General features: G+C 39.1%; 2 protein-coding genes across 2 annotated transcripts in view; both read left to right on the top strand.

Annotated features, from left to right (window-relative positions):
* The first annotated feature begins 2,075 nt into the window (after positions 1-2,075).
* Positions 2,076-12,583, top strand: LOC111160302 (zinc finger protein 770). Its single transcript, XM_022523278.1, has 2 exons — positions 2,076-2,171; positions 8,332-12,583. Exon 2 carries the CDS (start codon positions 8,385-8,387, stop codon positions 10,455-10,457), a length of 2,073 nt encoding a protein of 690 aa, XP_022378986.1. The 5' UTR covers positions 2,076-2,171; positions 8,332-8,384; the 3' UTR covers positions 10,458-12,583.
* Positions 12,584-14,909: 2,326 nt separating this feature from the next.
* The window catches only part of LOC111161105 (aquarius intron-binding spliceosomal factor), a 92,098-nt gene continuing 90,232 nt past the window's right edge, over positions 14,910-16,775 (top strand). The window contains exon 1 of the mRNA XM_022524593.1: positions 14,910-15,152. Coding sequence (XP_022380301.1) covers positions 15,078-15,152 — 75 coding nt within the window. The 5' untranslated portion in view covers positions 14,910-15,077. The remainder of the gene's footprint in view (positions 15,153-16,775) is intronic.

Here is a 16,775-nt window from a genome sequence, read left to right as displayed (position 1 = left end):
CTTATTTCTCCCTTCAGTTCTCATCAATACTTTACATATTAGATATGATATATTTTCCTTATTTAGTTTATTGTCTGTATCTCTCTGTAGGCATATAAATATATAAAAAGTAAACTACACACGAAAAATCTATGAAGACAGGAATTGTTAACTTTTTAATTTCTTCACTACTCTATCTTCAGTAACTTAGAACAGGACTTGGTACATAGCAAGGGCTTAAAATACATGTAGGTCGGATGGATGGGTCAATGGATAATGAAAGCCTCAGCTCAAAGACAATCTCCACCTGAAGTCGCCAGCAGATTTAGACATTTCTCCTCCCCACTGCTGTCCCGTACATATCTTCTCTTACCATATTGTACTTCTTTGCATGTTGTTCTGAGTTGAAAACTACAGCGAAGTTAGGGCCCTCACCGTTTCATCTTCATATGCTTACAAGTGAATTCTTTGTATTTTGTACATGACAGGTCACTGAGTGAATGATTAATTATATCCCCATTTTAAAGATGCAGAAACTGAGATTCAGAAAGGTTAAATAACTTTTAAGGACACACACTAGTAAGTTGCAGAGGTTAAGATTTATCATAAACATATGCCACACCATTCCTTTAACTACTACCATCTCTCCCTACAATGTTCTAGCCTGCCCCCCACATTTTCTGTTTATCCATATTGAACCCACTGCTAAGTCCCCGCTCAAATCTCACCTATTTAGTGAAATCGTCCTGATGACTTACTTATGGTAATTTCTCCCTTTTTTCTCCAGAAAACTCCTGAGATGACATTCAGGGTGAATGGGGTATGGGCCTTGGAGAATAGCTTATCCATGTCTCATCTGTGTTTCACACTCCAAATTCAGACTCTTTGTGCAAAGGCCTACTTATTTTGCAGGTAATGCACCCTCCATTGGTTCCAACTTCAGGTAATGTTCTCTTATGGTCTGCATATCTTTCCTGACGATTTATGGGGCTGATGATGGAAGCAATTATTTGCATGATTTGGTTGAGCTGAGCTCCCAGAAGAAGCTGCAAAATGCAGCAAAGTATCCAAGGTTATCTGAACACACAGCGTCCCCACCCTGAGGTTAGCATTTAGGACACCAAAAATTTTCCCCTCCTTTCTCTGTCTCTGCTTCTCTTGGAAGTAAGGGCTTCAACCTTCCCCAGATGTGACTCCTCCAAGCTTCCTACATAAAAAGCCAAAGCTTATGTCCTATTAGCCATTTCCTCATGTTGCCATATGGGAAATAGAGACTGACTTTACACTGGACCAACTTTTTCCTTTTTAAATAGAGGAATGTATACCAACATTAGAAATAACAATTTTTGTTGTCAGTGGTCCTTAACAAGTAATGCAAAAAGTTACTTACAGTTGAAAGAAAATGTGCTTGCTTCCTGTCCTCATGTCCTCATCGCTCAAGCTGAGACACTTAAAATCAGAACCTGCAAAAATTCGCAATAATTTCCCACTGTCTTTGGTACTTAAAATCTTCGGTAGATATCTAAACATCCTATACCTAATAATGTGCCATCCAAGTCTGTAAAAGGACTGCAACTTTGAACCTTCATTTTGTCCACATCAAATACTGAGATTAATTTGGAAAGAAGTAGTGAATTAAAAGTGCAGGTTTGGGCTAAACACCTGTGTTCGAATCCATCTGCATCGTCAACCAGCCATGTAACACTGAGTAAGTTTCTTAACGCCTCGATCTCATTTTCCTCATTTTAAAATGAGATCCCACCCCTTCATAAAGTTGTATGTAATATAAAAAGAGTAGTAAATGATAAAGCTATTTGGGGGCTTACTATGCTCTAGGCATTATGTTGAGCACTTTGCATGCATCTCATCTAATTGTCGCCAATCAGGAGAACCCGCCTTCTTCACGCCTCTATTCTCTTCCCAGCGAAACTGCAGCGCGGGACTAGCGGCCGCAGGGGCGGGGATCAACCTCTGGAACCCCGTTTCACGCCCGACTCGCAGACCGCGCCTAAGCGACTGCGGCCGTGGGGTGGGGGGAGCCTGTTTCCAGCCGGACCGCGTCCCTGGGCGCTCCGGAGCGCTGCGCCTGCGCGCTGAGCCCGTCACCGCGCCAGCCCTACGGACGTGCGCTTGCTGCCTTCGCGGCGTCTGGGCCCTGGGATGCGCGCCTGCCCGGTCCGTGCCAGCTCCAGGTGCGTGAGGAGGACTAGAGGAGTCCTTGTGTGAGGTGGAGCGATCCCCGGGAAGGGTCGGCGCTGCCTCGATCCCTCCAAGGTGCCCGGGGACCCATAGCGGGGACGCCACGACCTCAGCTCCCATTCCTTTTCCAGTCCCCCGCCTCCCGATTGCGTCTCTTGGGGAGCCGCAATCCTTTAGAGGAAGGCGCAGAAAGGATGCATTTCCCCTGCTGGTGGTCGAGTCGCATGAGGCATTTCCCCCTGACTGCGGCCAAAGCCGTTTTCACGCTTGCCCTTCCTTTCCTGGTGTGGGATTTTGCAGTCTCTGGGCTCGACGCGACTCCTTAGGTGCTTATGGGTTGTGGGTGATTAGGGCGACGGCCGGACTTCAGGGTTCTCTGTCCTTTGCAGCCCGTCTGGGACGAGAGGTGAGGGTTTAAGAGCGTGGGCCAGGGGAAGTGGGGCAGAAGCAGCCACCAAGAAGGAAAGGCTGTGATAAATGTCGCCAGAGATTATTCCCCAGCTGGAAGTGGCCCAAGTTTCTCTCAGGGCTTTCGTCTCTTGTTCATTGGCTTTTGTGATGTCCTCACTGTGCTTTTATTATGTTAGTTAGTTAAAAAAAAAAAAAAAAGAAAAAAGAAAAGAAAAGAAAAGAAAACACAACAAGCAAAAAACACCAAAAAGCTTTCAGCCTTGAGGCGTCATTGAAATTTTTTAAAAATCGGTTTTTACAGTCTTCCAACAGAGCGTGTCTTGCAGTTGTCAGAATAATCTTCAGGTTGAACCACTGAGATTTACTGTTTTATTTTTTGTTTTCAGTTTAATAGGAATAAGTACACGGAGTTGGCTTTGGTTTGGTTTGGTTTGGTTTTAATATTACCACCAACAACAATAAAATCAATTGAGAGCCTGAGAATCAATTGAAGTGGGATTGGCAGCTCTATCAAATTAATGTGCACCCTGTAGAAGTACATATGGGAGTGCCCTTGGAGCACTGGACATCCCTGAGCTATCACTTATAAATAGCATCTGAGATCACTTGTTGCCACCAATGGTTCAAGCAGAGTAAAGTGCTTTCCCACCTGGTATAAAGGCAAATGACAATAGTATCCAGTCTTAACTGTTAGTGGTAGTCGATCAGCCATAGACACTTTGGCACAGGAACTGTGTAGGTCGTCAATTCCTGTTACAATCAGAGATGGTTGTGTTGTGTGGTTCTAGTCTGGGACTTCTTTCAAGCGTATTCCATAGAAACTATTGAAGAAAAAAATTAATAGGGTAGGAATAGAGGAGATTGGCTCCTGGACAAAATCCTTTGTGTGATCTTTCAGGCCTGAAGGTAGACAATTGCATGTCTTTGGCTGGCCAGCCTTATTAGGGGGGAAAACTGCCCTCTCCACACCAGACTTGTGCATGGCCAGTGCATGGCAGTTTTCTGGAGGGAGTTGCAATCAAGGACTCACCCCATGTTTACACTAGCTTGGGTTGTTGGCTCAGTTACCTGCTTTCAGAAGGTCTTGGCAGGGTGCTTCCCAGGCCCCTCCATCTCTGCCAAGACCCCTTGGGTGGTTGGGGGGAGGGGCTTGCTTGAGGTACTTTGCTCTGTTTTAACTTTTCCACTCGTAGCCCTTCCTTCCTCTTCCTCTGGCCCACAGGCCCATGATGAGGCGGAAGCCTTTTGTTCTGGCCCCCTCTGCAGGGAGATGCGGTGTCTGCTGCATCCGTCTGATCCTCACCTAGTGTAGTTCTGTCTAATGGACCCTGGGAACCAGTACTTGTTTTGCCTCATCCTTGCACTGTGGCAGTAAGTGAATAAAGGCTTGATTATTATTTACATCTTGGCTCTTTGTCCTAATTGACCAACCTGACACCTGATAGCTTGACAGGAATGAAATAAATTGCCAAGTTCTTGGCAATTTATTGGATTCATAGTTTAACTTTAATTCTCATAACTGTTGGTGTGTTCGCATGTTTAGGGATTTAGAGAGGGTTCACCAGTATTTTCTCTAACCCAGTGTAGTGAAAATGAATATGAATAGCACCAACAGTTGATTGTTGCTAACATGGATATCTGGGTTATATGGTATATTTTGTAAATTAATATAGTGGCTTGCAGTCAGAGTCTTCTCTTTTGCATAGACTTGTATGGCATATCCATTTGGCCTCTAATTACATTTTTTGGTAAATATTTCAGGGTTATATGGCCCAAGTGAAAAAAATTAGATACTGCTGCTTTCCTTAGTAATCCTGCCTCATCCTGTGGGCCCCAGTCTTACCTAATGGATTACTTGGTTACTTTGAATAAAGTGACTGATTTGTTGTGGTTTCCTCTGACTAGGGTTGTGTGAAGAGATGTATGAGGAACAGCTTTCACAACATTCTTACCTCTTTCAACAGAAGTTTCACAAAACAGTATTCATCTTTATGTTATGCAGTCTGATATTTTCTACTCTTTATTAAACAAGACTGCCGATCGTGACCCACTGAATTGATTTCACGGTGCATTAATGGTAGCAACATGCAGTTGTGTTTTTCAAACACAAAAACACTGTACTAAAGCACCTAGTAGAAGAAACTTGTTCAATAAACGAATGTTTTTGTTTCTAATTCACATTGTTGCGAAGAACCACAGTGGATATGTTTGCAATTTTGTGTTTAGGGTATCTTCTAGGAGAAAACAGTACGCATATATGCAAATAGCATATATGTTGGATGTTTGCTAAGTTAACTGACAAAAGAACACTGCGTTTCTGGTAGATTTAACAACTTTCTTTTTTTTTTTTTTTTTTTTTTAAAGATTTTATTTATTTATTTGACAGAGAGAGATCACAAGTAGACAGAGAGGCAGGCAGAGAGAGGGAGGGAAGCAGGCTCCCTGCTGAGCAGAGAGCCCGATGTGGGACTCGATCCCAGGACCCTGAGATCATGACCTGAGCCGAAGGCAGCGGCTTAAACCACTGAGCCACCCAGGCGCCCCAGATTTAACAACTTTCTGATTTCAACTAGAAGATACAACATTAGAGAGGTAGAGCAGCTTTTTTTTTTTTTTTTTAATCTCTGATTCCTTTATTTAAAGTAAATGCAATAGTAGAAGAATGAGAAGATTGGTTTCTCTGATAAAAGAAGATAAGGTATACAGTTTTTGTGAAAATACCTAGTAGTCTTTTGCATGGGTCCTACAGAGTTATATTAGCGAAAGCATATTTGTCCTTATATTAACTCCAAAACCAAAATGATCCTTTTATTATATTGTCTGAAAAGTGAACCACATTTAACTTTCAGTTACTTAGCCATTGATAAGAATATAAGTAGCCAATTTGCCTCATTGACTCTGTACCTGTCTTTTAGGAATTTCACAACAAATGCAAAGAAGAAATATAAAGAACTATAAATTTAGATAGTTTATTTCTTTTTTTTTTTTTTTAGTATGTTTATTTCTTAGAAACTCTAAAAATACATAATATGTAGACAAGGATAAAGTTTTAAAATTTGATTAGTGTTGAGCTAAGTAATATCTCCCTTTTGTATATCGCTTCATAGTTTTCCAACACATTTAGATGGATTATTTCCATTGATTCTCACAACTTGATGTGGCATGCAGCCAGGAGGCATTTTCCCTGTTTTAGTGATGAATTTATTTCCTTTTTTCTGCCACTGAGATCATACAGTAACAAATCAGGACTAGAACCCAAGTTATCTGGGGCATTTTCTCCCAGTTGTCCATGTTGTCTTTGTTGGTCCAAAGAGGTAATTAAAAGTAAATACTGTTAATGATGTGGCTAAGTAATCCAACCTTGGTAACTGAAACATTCTCTCAGATCATACCCATGGTATGCTATAATTAAACGCAAATAATCTTATTTTTATTTTATTTTTTATTTTTTTAAAGATTTATTTATTTATTTATTTGACAGACAGAGATCACAAGTAGGCAGAGAGGCAGGCAGAGAGAAGAAGGGAAGCAGGTTCCCTGCTGAGCAGAGAGCCCAATGCGGGGCTCGATCCCAGGACCCTGGGATCATGACCTGAATCGAAGGCAGAGGCTTAACCCGCTGAGCCACCCAGGCGCCCCAGTAATCTTATTTTTAGTTTTACATTTTAATTCTTTTATATTTTAATTCTTAATAAATAATATTTATATTTTAATTCTTATGCTTTAATTCTTTATATATTTAATTCTTACTTTAATTTTATTTTATATTTTAATTCTTTACCGTTCTAGCTTAATTTTTAAAAAATGACAAAGTGGGACTCCTGGGTGGCTTAGTCAGTTGAGCGCCCAACTTGATTTGGGCTCAGGTCATGATTTCATGGTCGTGAGGTGGAGACCCACATTGGGCTCTGTGCTGAGGGTGGAGCCTGCTAAGATTCTTTTCTCCCACTGCCCCTCCCCACCCTGATTCACACACAGGTTCTCTCTCTCTTTCTCTTAAAAATGAATAAATAATCAATAATGACAAAGCAACTAAATAATGATGACGCTACTTAATAGAGAACTGGGAAACTTGGAATTAAAGAGTCTATTTATAATGTTAAGAAATTTGACCCCTCCCCTTTTTAATGTATTGTCTCAATTAATTAGAAATATAGCTTAAAATTATGTAGGTTTTTAGAGATTTTAAAGATTTTTTTACAATTTTATTTATTTATTTATTTTTAAAGATTTTTATTTATTTATTTGACAGAGAGAGATCACAAGCAGGCAGAGAGGCAGGCAGAGAGAGAGGGGGAAGCAGGCTCCCCGCTGAGCCTGCTTTTTAATTTATTATTTTTTATTATTTTTAATTTATTATATATTTTTATTATTTTTAATTTATTATTAAAAATAAATAAAGATATTTATTTTTAAGTAAGCTCTACACCCAGGGGCTTGAACTCCTGATCCTGAGATCAAGAGTTGTATACTGACTGAGCCAGCCAGGCACCCCTAGAAATTTAAAGACTCATCATTTCTCTTCTTTTTTTTTAAGGTTTTATTTATTTGTCAGAGAGAGTGAACAGGCAGGCAGAGTGGCAGACAGAGGCAGAGAGAGAAGCAAGCTCCCTGCCAAGCAAGGAGCCTGATGTAGGACTTGATCCCAGGACACTGGGATCATGACCTGAGCTGAAGGCAGATGCTTTTTTTTTTTTAAGATTTTATTTATTTATTTGACAGAGATCACAAGTAGGCAGAGAGGGAGGCAGAGAGAGAGGGGAAAGCAGGCTCCCTGAGGAGCAGAGAGCCCGATGTGGGGCTCGATCCCAGGACCCTGGATCATGACCTGAATCGAAGGCAGAGGCTTTAACCCACTGAGCCACCCAGGCACCTCTGAAGGCAGATGCTTAACCAACTGAGCCACCCAGGCATCCCAAGACAAATCATTTCTGTGTGTGAATTTAGTTTTATAAATCTAAAGTATTCATCTAAAATGGTTATTAACTTTTTAAATAACTTATTGTCTATTCAGTCTATGCTTCCATATTAAAGAAAGGAGAAATTTAGTTTTAAAACTTGAATACAACAGGACTATTTTGATTGCTCGTTCAAAACACTGAAAGAGATAGCTTCGAAGTTTTTGGATAAAAGATTATGGAGAATGTAATTATTAATGATATTCAGGCCATTTTATGTATGGAATTTTTTAAGTTTGCCTTTTTTAGGAGACCCTAGTATTTTCGCATACTGTAGCGCTGGATTTGAAATCTCAAAAGTTGTGATGTCTTGGAGGTTACCTTAATCTTCAAGTATAAAACAAGTTTTTACATTCATTTTGCTTTGATTGCTTTAGTAAAAGAGCATATGAAGAATCATTAATATGAACTTGTTATGCACTTTGATCCACTTTAGGTCATTTTTATGTTGGGGTAGGTAAGTCGGGGTTCAGTTTATTACCGGACATTGGGGGGAAGTTAATCTATTTCATTCATAATATTAACATCTTCAAAAGCTTTTAATTTGGGGTTATTTTAATTTTTATTGCAGAAGAAAATATATTTAAAGTATTTGTGGATTTGTAATAAACGTAGACTATTTAAAGATTAAAAAACAAAAAACAAAAAAAATAGAAAATAGAAAATAGAAAAAGGCCAGGTTCTCCTGTACCCTTAATATCTTTAACCAAAGGACAACTTAAATTATTTTTTTATATGAATAAATAATTTTTAAATTAATACATTTTTATTTTTGATTTTTTAGATGTCTGTGGAGTTTAAGAACATGGAGTTCATCAGAGTATATCACTGAAGAATATGATGGCTGAAAACAATTTAAAAATGCTAAAGATTCAACAATGTGTAGTAGCCAACAAACTACCTAGAAACAGGCCATATATTTGCAATATTTGCTTCAAGCACTTTGAAACACCATCAAAATTAGCTAGGCATTATCTCATTCATACTGGTCAAAAGCCATTTGAATGTGATGTGTGTCATAAAACCTTTAGGCAACTGGTTCATCTGGAGAGACATCAACTAACTCATAATCTGCCTTTTAAATGTAGCATTTGTCAACGCCACTTTAAAAATCTGAAGACATTTGTGAAGCACCAACAACTTCACAATGAAACGTACCAGAATGATGTTAAACAGGTCAGAAGACTGTTGGAGGCCAAGCAAGAAAAGCCAGTATATGGGATGTATCATACTTTTACCACAGAGGAAAAATGGGCATTACACCCATGCTCTAAGTCTGATCCTACATACAGCCCTACAAAGAAAAGAAAGAATATTCATGCGTGTACAATCTGTGGCAAGATGTTTCCATCACAGTCAAAACTTGATAGGCATGCACTTATTCATACTGGCCAGAGGCCTTTTAAGTGTGTCTTGTGCAGTAAATCTTTTCGACAGTCAACTCATTTAAAAATTCATCAACTCACACATTCAGAAGAAAGACCTTTTCAATGTTGTTTTTGTCAAAAAGGATTTAAGATTCAGAGCAAACTTATGAAGCATAAACAAATCCATACCAGGAATAAGACTTTTCAGACTCTTTCATTAAAGGTAAAGAGTCCAGAATCATGCCCCCTGCCTAATAAATTAAATGCAAAGCAGGATGGTTTTGAAAATGGTGATATAGGTGAATCTGGGGAGAATAATCAGCTTGATGTCCACTCTATTTACATTGTCCCTTTTCAGTGTCCAGAGTGTGAAGAGTGTTTTGAATCCGAACAGATTCTCAATGGACATAAGTGTTTTCCTGCCAGAGGTGGCAAAATTCCAAGCAGGCTCAAAAGAAACTACAACTATAAAACCATTGTGAAAAAAATCTTGGCTAAACTTAAACGTGCCGGGGGTAAGAAATTAGATAATTTTCGATCTGAGAAAAAACTACATAAAAAAAGTTTCTTGAAAAATTATGATCTTATTTCTGGTGAGCAGAGCCCTGAACAAACCCAGAAAACATTTATGGGTTCTCTTGGCAAACATGGAACATATAAGCCAGTTGGCAATAAAAAGAAGAAAACACTGACTTTGCCATTTTCTTGGCAAAAGCACTTTCAGAGCCAAAATATGGGTAAAAACTTGAAAGGTATCCTTACAACAGAAAACATGTTAGATAACTCCGTGAATAATAAAGACGTATCTATCTATGGTTCATCAGGAGAGGAATTCTTTGATAACTGTGAAGTGCTTCAGTGTGGTTTTTCAGTTCCAAGTGAAAACATCCATACTGGACATAAGATGTGTCCTTGTGACAAATGTGAGAAAGTGTTTCCTTCTATCTCCAAACTACAAAGACACTATTTAATTCATACTGGACAGAGACCTTTTGGCTGTAATGTTTGTGGGAAATCTTTTAGGCAGTCAGCTCACTTAAAAAGACACAAATTAACCCATATTGATAAGATTCCTTATAGAAGATCTCTTTGCCAAGAATTTGAAAATTTGAACAAACTTCTCATTCATCCAGGCGATAATGTTAACTATAATGCTTCCCAACAATGTCAGACTCTTGGTTTCCAAAAATACGAGGTCTCGGAGTCAGATCAGATATCAGAAATAAAAGTTAAGGCTGAATCAGAGGATTTCATTCTTAGTACCCCCTATAGGAACAGGCAGCCTTATCTCTCTAGTGCACTACTGCACTCAGAGCAGAGCCAACATGGTCATTGTTGTAGTTACTCAGGGCGTGCAGAGAGGAATGATGGCCTTCTTTACCAATGCAGCGTTTGTTCCAAAAGTTTTAGATCTCCATCTAAACTGGAAAGACACTATCTGATTCATGCAGGGCAGAAGCCATTTGAATGCTCGGTTTGTGGCAAAACATTCAGACAGGCTCCTCACTGGAAAAGACATCAACTTACTCACTTTAAGGAATGACCAACCACAAGATAAAGTTCTCAGATTCAGTTATGTAACTGACAGAACCAGGAACACATTTGTGGTCTCTCTGGTGATCTCATTCTTAAAGCCTATATCATTTAAAATGTGTTTTCATTAAAAGGCCTTCGTTAGGTTGAGTGATGTCATAGGCAGTTGCTTATCCTGAAAGTAAGAGCCAAGATACATAGAAAATTAATACAATGTTTTAGGAACAGCCAAATTAATTTTTAGGGGGAAGAGCATGGTTGGATGCCATATAGAAGACATTTATTTATTTTAATATATACTTTGACTGTATTGAAAATGTAAATCCATGATGCGGTACAATAACTCAGTTCATTTTTTAAAGGAATTATTTCTTTTTTTTAAAGGAATTATTTCTTACTGTATGCCATCTCCTTTTAGATATACTCAAAAGACAGAGGTAAAAGTTGGGTTTTGGCTGCAGCAAATAGCCCCACTACATTTTACTTATTTTGTTTCATATGAAAGCATAATTTTGTCCACCTATGGCTCAAATTCCATTGCAAAATTTTTTCTTGTAAGTTTAAAAACTGAAGGCAGTAAAAGTGAAGATGGATGAAAAAATCATGGCATTATTTTCATTGGTCTTTTGCAAACCATTTATTCTTAGGACCCTGGTAGCTTCACCTCCTTTTCCAGAGGGGATTAGAAGTTGGCCTTTTGCGCAGCTTGTTGTCTTTCCCAAAAGATCTGAAAGTAGGAGAGAGACTAGAATGCACCTGTATACATTTATCATGTTTACTAATCAGGAATATTTTCCAAGTGCCATAATCTTTTTGAGGATATGTATGCAGTATTATCTTTTCAGAGGAATAAATGAAATTCATCTATTTACTAAATAATTGACAACAGTAGTTGTATAGACTTAAGACTCACCTATAGATCTGCATCTCCACAAGACTTCTGTTTTACTTCAGTAAAACTTTGTTTTAATGCCTCTTGAATTGAGTGATCCTGTGACTTAACTAAATCTGTTAAGTTTGATCAAATGGCAATGACTAGGTCTAATTCTAGTTTTTAATTCTGTTGTTTCTCGCAAGACGCTAATGCTAAAGAATGTTATTTTGATCCTTAGCAAATTGTTTTGATTAGTAAGGTAATTATTCCCAATAGTAATAAAGTGCTTATGGAATTGAGGGTATCATTCTTTGAAACAGCACTGTCATGATTGGGAAATACTGAATCTTAAGCTATAAAAGACATAATCACAAATTGTCCTTTGTATTTGCCATTTGTTAATAAAATCTTTAAGAATGACATTTCTTAATAATAAAGTAACCATTATCTTTGAAGAGAAGAACAGGTGGGTGTTTGTCCTAGTGTACTTAAATATAGTGACGAGCCCTCTGTTGAGAATGGATAATAAACATTCTTTGCATTGTAAGCTCTTTGTCATACTCTAAGAATTGTCTTTGTATAGGAAGAAGGGAGAAGAGGTTGGTATCTTTTTCCAGTGCATTTTGAGAAACTTGGGTTTAATATACAGAGAGAAAATGTAACAGTACAGATAAAATGCCCAATGTGTATTAATATGCAGGAGAATCATGTTTTAAAGAAGAATTTCTCTTAGGTTTCCTCCAGATATGTTCCTCCAATGCAAGCAAGATGATGGTTTACAGAATTTGCTTTACAAAAAACTTTTCAAGAACATACCTATTACATAAAAACAAGGAATAATTAGTTCATATTTTCCAAGAATATAGGTAGGTTCAAGGGTTTTTTGTTTGAAATGATGTATTGGGGGATTTTCCAAAGCTATTTATTTTATTTGAAGCAAATGTCTCATTTAGCCATTTCCCAGATCAAACAGGGAGAGTCCTAACAGTGTTGTGCTTGTATGATTATTAGACTTTATTTGCTTAAGTGATACTACTATACGTTTTTTTTTTTTTTGGCCCATGACTTTTTAAGCTGTTTCATATTGAAAGTTGGAATATTGTAAAAAATTTTGTCAAAGATGTACTGTAGTGCTATTTGAAGTACCTGTAACAATCCTTATTTACCTTTATCACTGCAAGCTTCTTGTGGAAACTTTATAGGAATGAAAATAAACTGTATACCTCCATGATACAAAAATTAAACATTAGATGTTAAATGATGATTTGCTGCATGCTAGAATTGTTAGTATTGTTGAATCAATTACTTTGGTTTTCTGAAAAAATAAACTTTATAAATACCTTTAAAGAGATTTCTTAAAAATTTTTTGTTTGGGTGATTCCAGGCTGTAGCATGATTACTTACTGAATTAGTTCCATTGGCTGAGTTAGTGGAATTATTGTTTCTTGTTTTGTACTGCAGTAGGGCCAACAATTTTAAGACAAAATGTGTGTGTGTTGAAAGAAAGTGGGTGGTGGTTAAGAGTCCTGAAGAATTTAAATTTCAGAGTATTTTAAAAATAAACTTTCAAATTACAGAGTTTGGACTTTTTTTTTTTTTTTTTTTTTTTTTTAAAATAGAAGGCAAAAGCACATAATACTAGAATAAGGTACTGATGGCCAAACACTTTTCCTGGGCCCACTCCAATCCACCTTCTACACTGAATTTCCTAACATGGATATTTAATCATCTTCCTTCTACTTATTTATTTTTTTTACTTTTCCTTTTTAGTACATTTCTTTGATAGTTTATTACCACCCACAAAAGGATGTTAATTGTATTATATGTCACATGATCTACCTGTTTACCCATTTATCTTCCTCTTTGGCCTTGCTCCAGATTTGTGCTAAAGAAATATAGAATTAGTTCCTCCCATGCATATTCTTGCTATTCTTGTCTCCATTTTGTCTACCCACTATTATTTTAAATTGGATACAGACTTTCACACTGTTCAAAGAAGAAATTCAGTTCAGCCAGATTTTGACTTTACATGATTATGGGGAAAAAACTAAAGTATTTAAAACTGGCTTGCAGAAAACATTATTTAAAATGATGAATTGACTTTTGCTTACTTATTTTTTTAACATAATCTCTATCCCAACATGGGGCTTCAACTCACAACCCTAGGATCAAGAGTCGCATATTCTATTGACTGAGCCAGCCAGGAGCCCCCAAAACATTTCAATTTACATGTTATGTTAAATAACCCTTATTTGGGTTTTCTGTTGTTTTTTAGTAATCTCTACACTATACGTGGGGGGCTTGAACTCATGGCTCTGGGTTCAAGAGTCCAGGCCACCTACTGAGCCAGCCAGATGCCTCAAGGACTTTTTGATGAAACAGAGTATCTGCTTTTTAGAAGCAGGAAAGAACATTTAATTCCCATCTTGAACTTTCTATTGCTGATTAGAAGGACTTAAATTTCAGGGCTAACTGCTGGGGTTCAGTTAGCACCAAGAGGAAAAAAAAAAACCAGAAAAGTGACACAATGGTATTATTAAAGGAATATGGAACTCCTAATATTTTACATCTACACTGGCAAATTTCTATTCATTCTTTGAGTTTGAACTTAAATACTACTTCCTCTGGAAGCCTTTCTGATTTACCCAAACAATCCATCCCCTGTACTCCCGCTGCTTTTTGTTCATAACTCCATTAATTGCAACTGTTGATCAGTGGTTTTCAAATTTTAGTGTGCATTGGAATCATATAGAGAGTTTGTTAAAAGCATGGATAGCTAAGCCACATCTTCAGAGTTTCTCTCACGTCACGTGTTGGGCCCAATAATTTGCATTTATTTGCATTTATGCAGGTTAGCTATTAGGTCAAATTTGAAGTTGTGTTTGGAAAGAAGGGAGGACAGGCCAAAAAAAAAAAAATCCACTACACCTTGCGTAAAAACAGATAACAGTTGGGACAAAAAACTTGAGTTTTACCTGTTATTCTGGTTACTGTTGTATCTTTCTGTTTTTTATATTGAAAATCCATTTTACACCTACTTTCTCCATTGCCTCTTCACTCACTAACCCGTCAGCCCCTTTTTACCTAGTAGCCCTTTTCCCCTAGTATGGCAATAGGGATGTATTGCAAAAAGCATGAGGAAACTTTTCGGGGTGTTGAATATGCTTAACATCCTGATTTGGGTGATGGTTTCACGGATGTAGGACTGAAAACAGATCAAATTTTACACTCCAAATATGTGCATGCAGTTCATTGTATGTCAACCTATACCTTCATGAATCTTTTAAAAACATTTAAAACCAAGCCCCTCATACCCAGCCTATGTTTTTTTCACTACCGCTTTTTTTAGGTTTGAGAGAACTGCCAAGTCTCCCCGACGCCGGCAACTCTACCAGGAGAACCCTCGCCCAACACCACCTACCTGCCCAGGCGCTGAGACTCTATCTGCGCTATCGGGTGCGTTCTCCCATCTTCCCGCTAGGGGGAGCACGAGGAGGAGGCCGAAGCCCTTGCATTCTCTAGCTCAGACCCAACGCCTGCATGAACTTCCGGCCCTATTCCGTTCCGCTTCCGGGGAAATGTACGGGCTGCAGTACGCGCTCCTTTGAGACTGTGAACAGTGAGGTTATTTTGGCGGCTGGGCTACTGGTTCGCGGAGTTGGGCAGCCACAGCTACCTGTTAGGGGAAGTGCATCGGGTTCACCACTGCTCCGAGCGGACCTTTCCTTTCCACTGGAGCGGAGTGAGAGTGCTGCCATGGCGGCCCCTGCTCAGCCCAAGAAAATCGTGGCTCCTACGGTGTCCCAGATCAACGCGGAGTTCGTAACCCAGGTGCGCTTGGCCGAGTCTGGTGTGTGTGAAAGGAGGAGATGTCAAGGCTCCCGAGGCCTGGGTCTGGGATTTTCCGTGGGACTGGGAGCACCTAGGAAGCATTCATTCGTCAATTCATTCACTCAAGTTTTCGAACTGAGTATCTGCTCTGTGTCGGCCACTGTGTTGGGCGCTGGGGATACCACAGGGAAAGAGCCGCCTTGCCCTACGGAGTACAGGTTCCAGGGAAGATAGAGAAATAAAGAGAAATATACTAAGCGAGCTTTTCTGTACTGGAGTCTGTCGCAGAAGCGGTAGATTCACAGAAGAAAGCACCCCAGCCTATCTGAGACTGTCAGGGTTTCGTAGCCGAGATGATGCCGAACAGAGAGGAAGGAGTAGAGCTTTTCTTAGCCTTCGAGTAACTAGGCTTTTGAGTGGAGTGACGAGAGTCGGCCAAGACACCTGCTCCAAGTAGATGCATCTATGAAGAGAGCAATGGCGTGATCCGAAAGCATTCATTTAGAACCCGTTTACTGTGTTGCATCGTGAACCGCGGTGGGCTGTGAAAAAGGAAGCAGTCCTAGCCCTCAACAACATTCCTAATCCTTATTTCGCTGCTTTGGGTGTTGGTTAAGAGTGCAAGTAGTGGGGCGCCTGGGTGGCTCAGTGGGTTGGGCCGCTGCCTTCGGCTCAGGTCATGATCCCGGGTCCTGGGTTCAAGCCTCACATCGGGCTTTCTGCTCAGCAGGGAGCCTGCTTCCTCCTCTCTCTCTGCCTGCCTCTCTGCCTACTTGTGATTTCTCTCTGTCAAATTAAAAAAAAAAAAAAAAAGTGCAAGTAGTTCCCTGCCCAAGTTATCCCATCTTCGTCTTTCTTCTCTGGTCTGTCTCAGATGTGCCAATGCAGAAGCCTCAGGGTCACTCTGAACCCCCCTTTCCCTTAACCACTATATGTTTACTTTATAAATATCTTTCAAGTTTGTCTGCTTCTCTGTACCCTAAGCTACGTTGCCCTTGTTTATTCTGTGGGCCTACACACCCTAACCTGTGGTTCGTGGCTTTCCCCCAGCCCATTCTTCATATTGCTGCCAGTGATTTTACACAAATGCAAATCCGGTCATATCACTTACCTTTTTAAAATCTATAGAGTTCTGATTTCTCTTAGGGTAATGACCAGGATCTTTCAAAATACTGTGTAATCTGGCCTGTGCTTATATCCACTTTCCTCTCTTTCTTACTCTGCTTTAGCCATACTGACCCGCATTTACTTAAATTCGTCATGCTTTCTTTAACCTCCTGGTCTTTCAACATTGTTCCTTCTGCTCAGAATCCTCATTTTCTCCCACTTTATGCGGTTAATTCATTGTCATCCATCTACATTACTTGGGAGAAGCTTTCCTTACAACTTAAACTAGATTAGATCTCCCTTTTCCCATGTACCTGTATTTTTATGGTTAAAGCCGTTTATTAATTTCATTCGCTCAAGGAGCTCAGATTTTAGAGATGAGTCAGACAAATTAACAGTACAGTTTCAAATAGGGATAAGTGGTATCAGGAAAATGAAGCAGGGTGTTATGACACTGACTAGGGTGGGGTGTATGAAAGGCAGTCAGGAAAGTTCTCTCTGAAGTGACATTTGAAC

Source organism: Enhydra lutris, unplaced genomic scaffold (assembly GCF_002288905.1).
Source record: "Enhydra lutris kenyoni isolate GAN:26980312 unplaced genomic scaffold, ASM228890v2 scaffoldscaffold4, whole genome shotgun sequence".
Lineage (NCBI taxonomy): Eukaryota > Metazoa > Chordata > Mammalia > Carnivora > Mustelidae > Enhydra > Enhydra lutris.
Note: the sequence above shows the minus strand (reverse complement) of the source record. Positions and strands in the feature narration are given on the sequence as shown.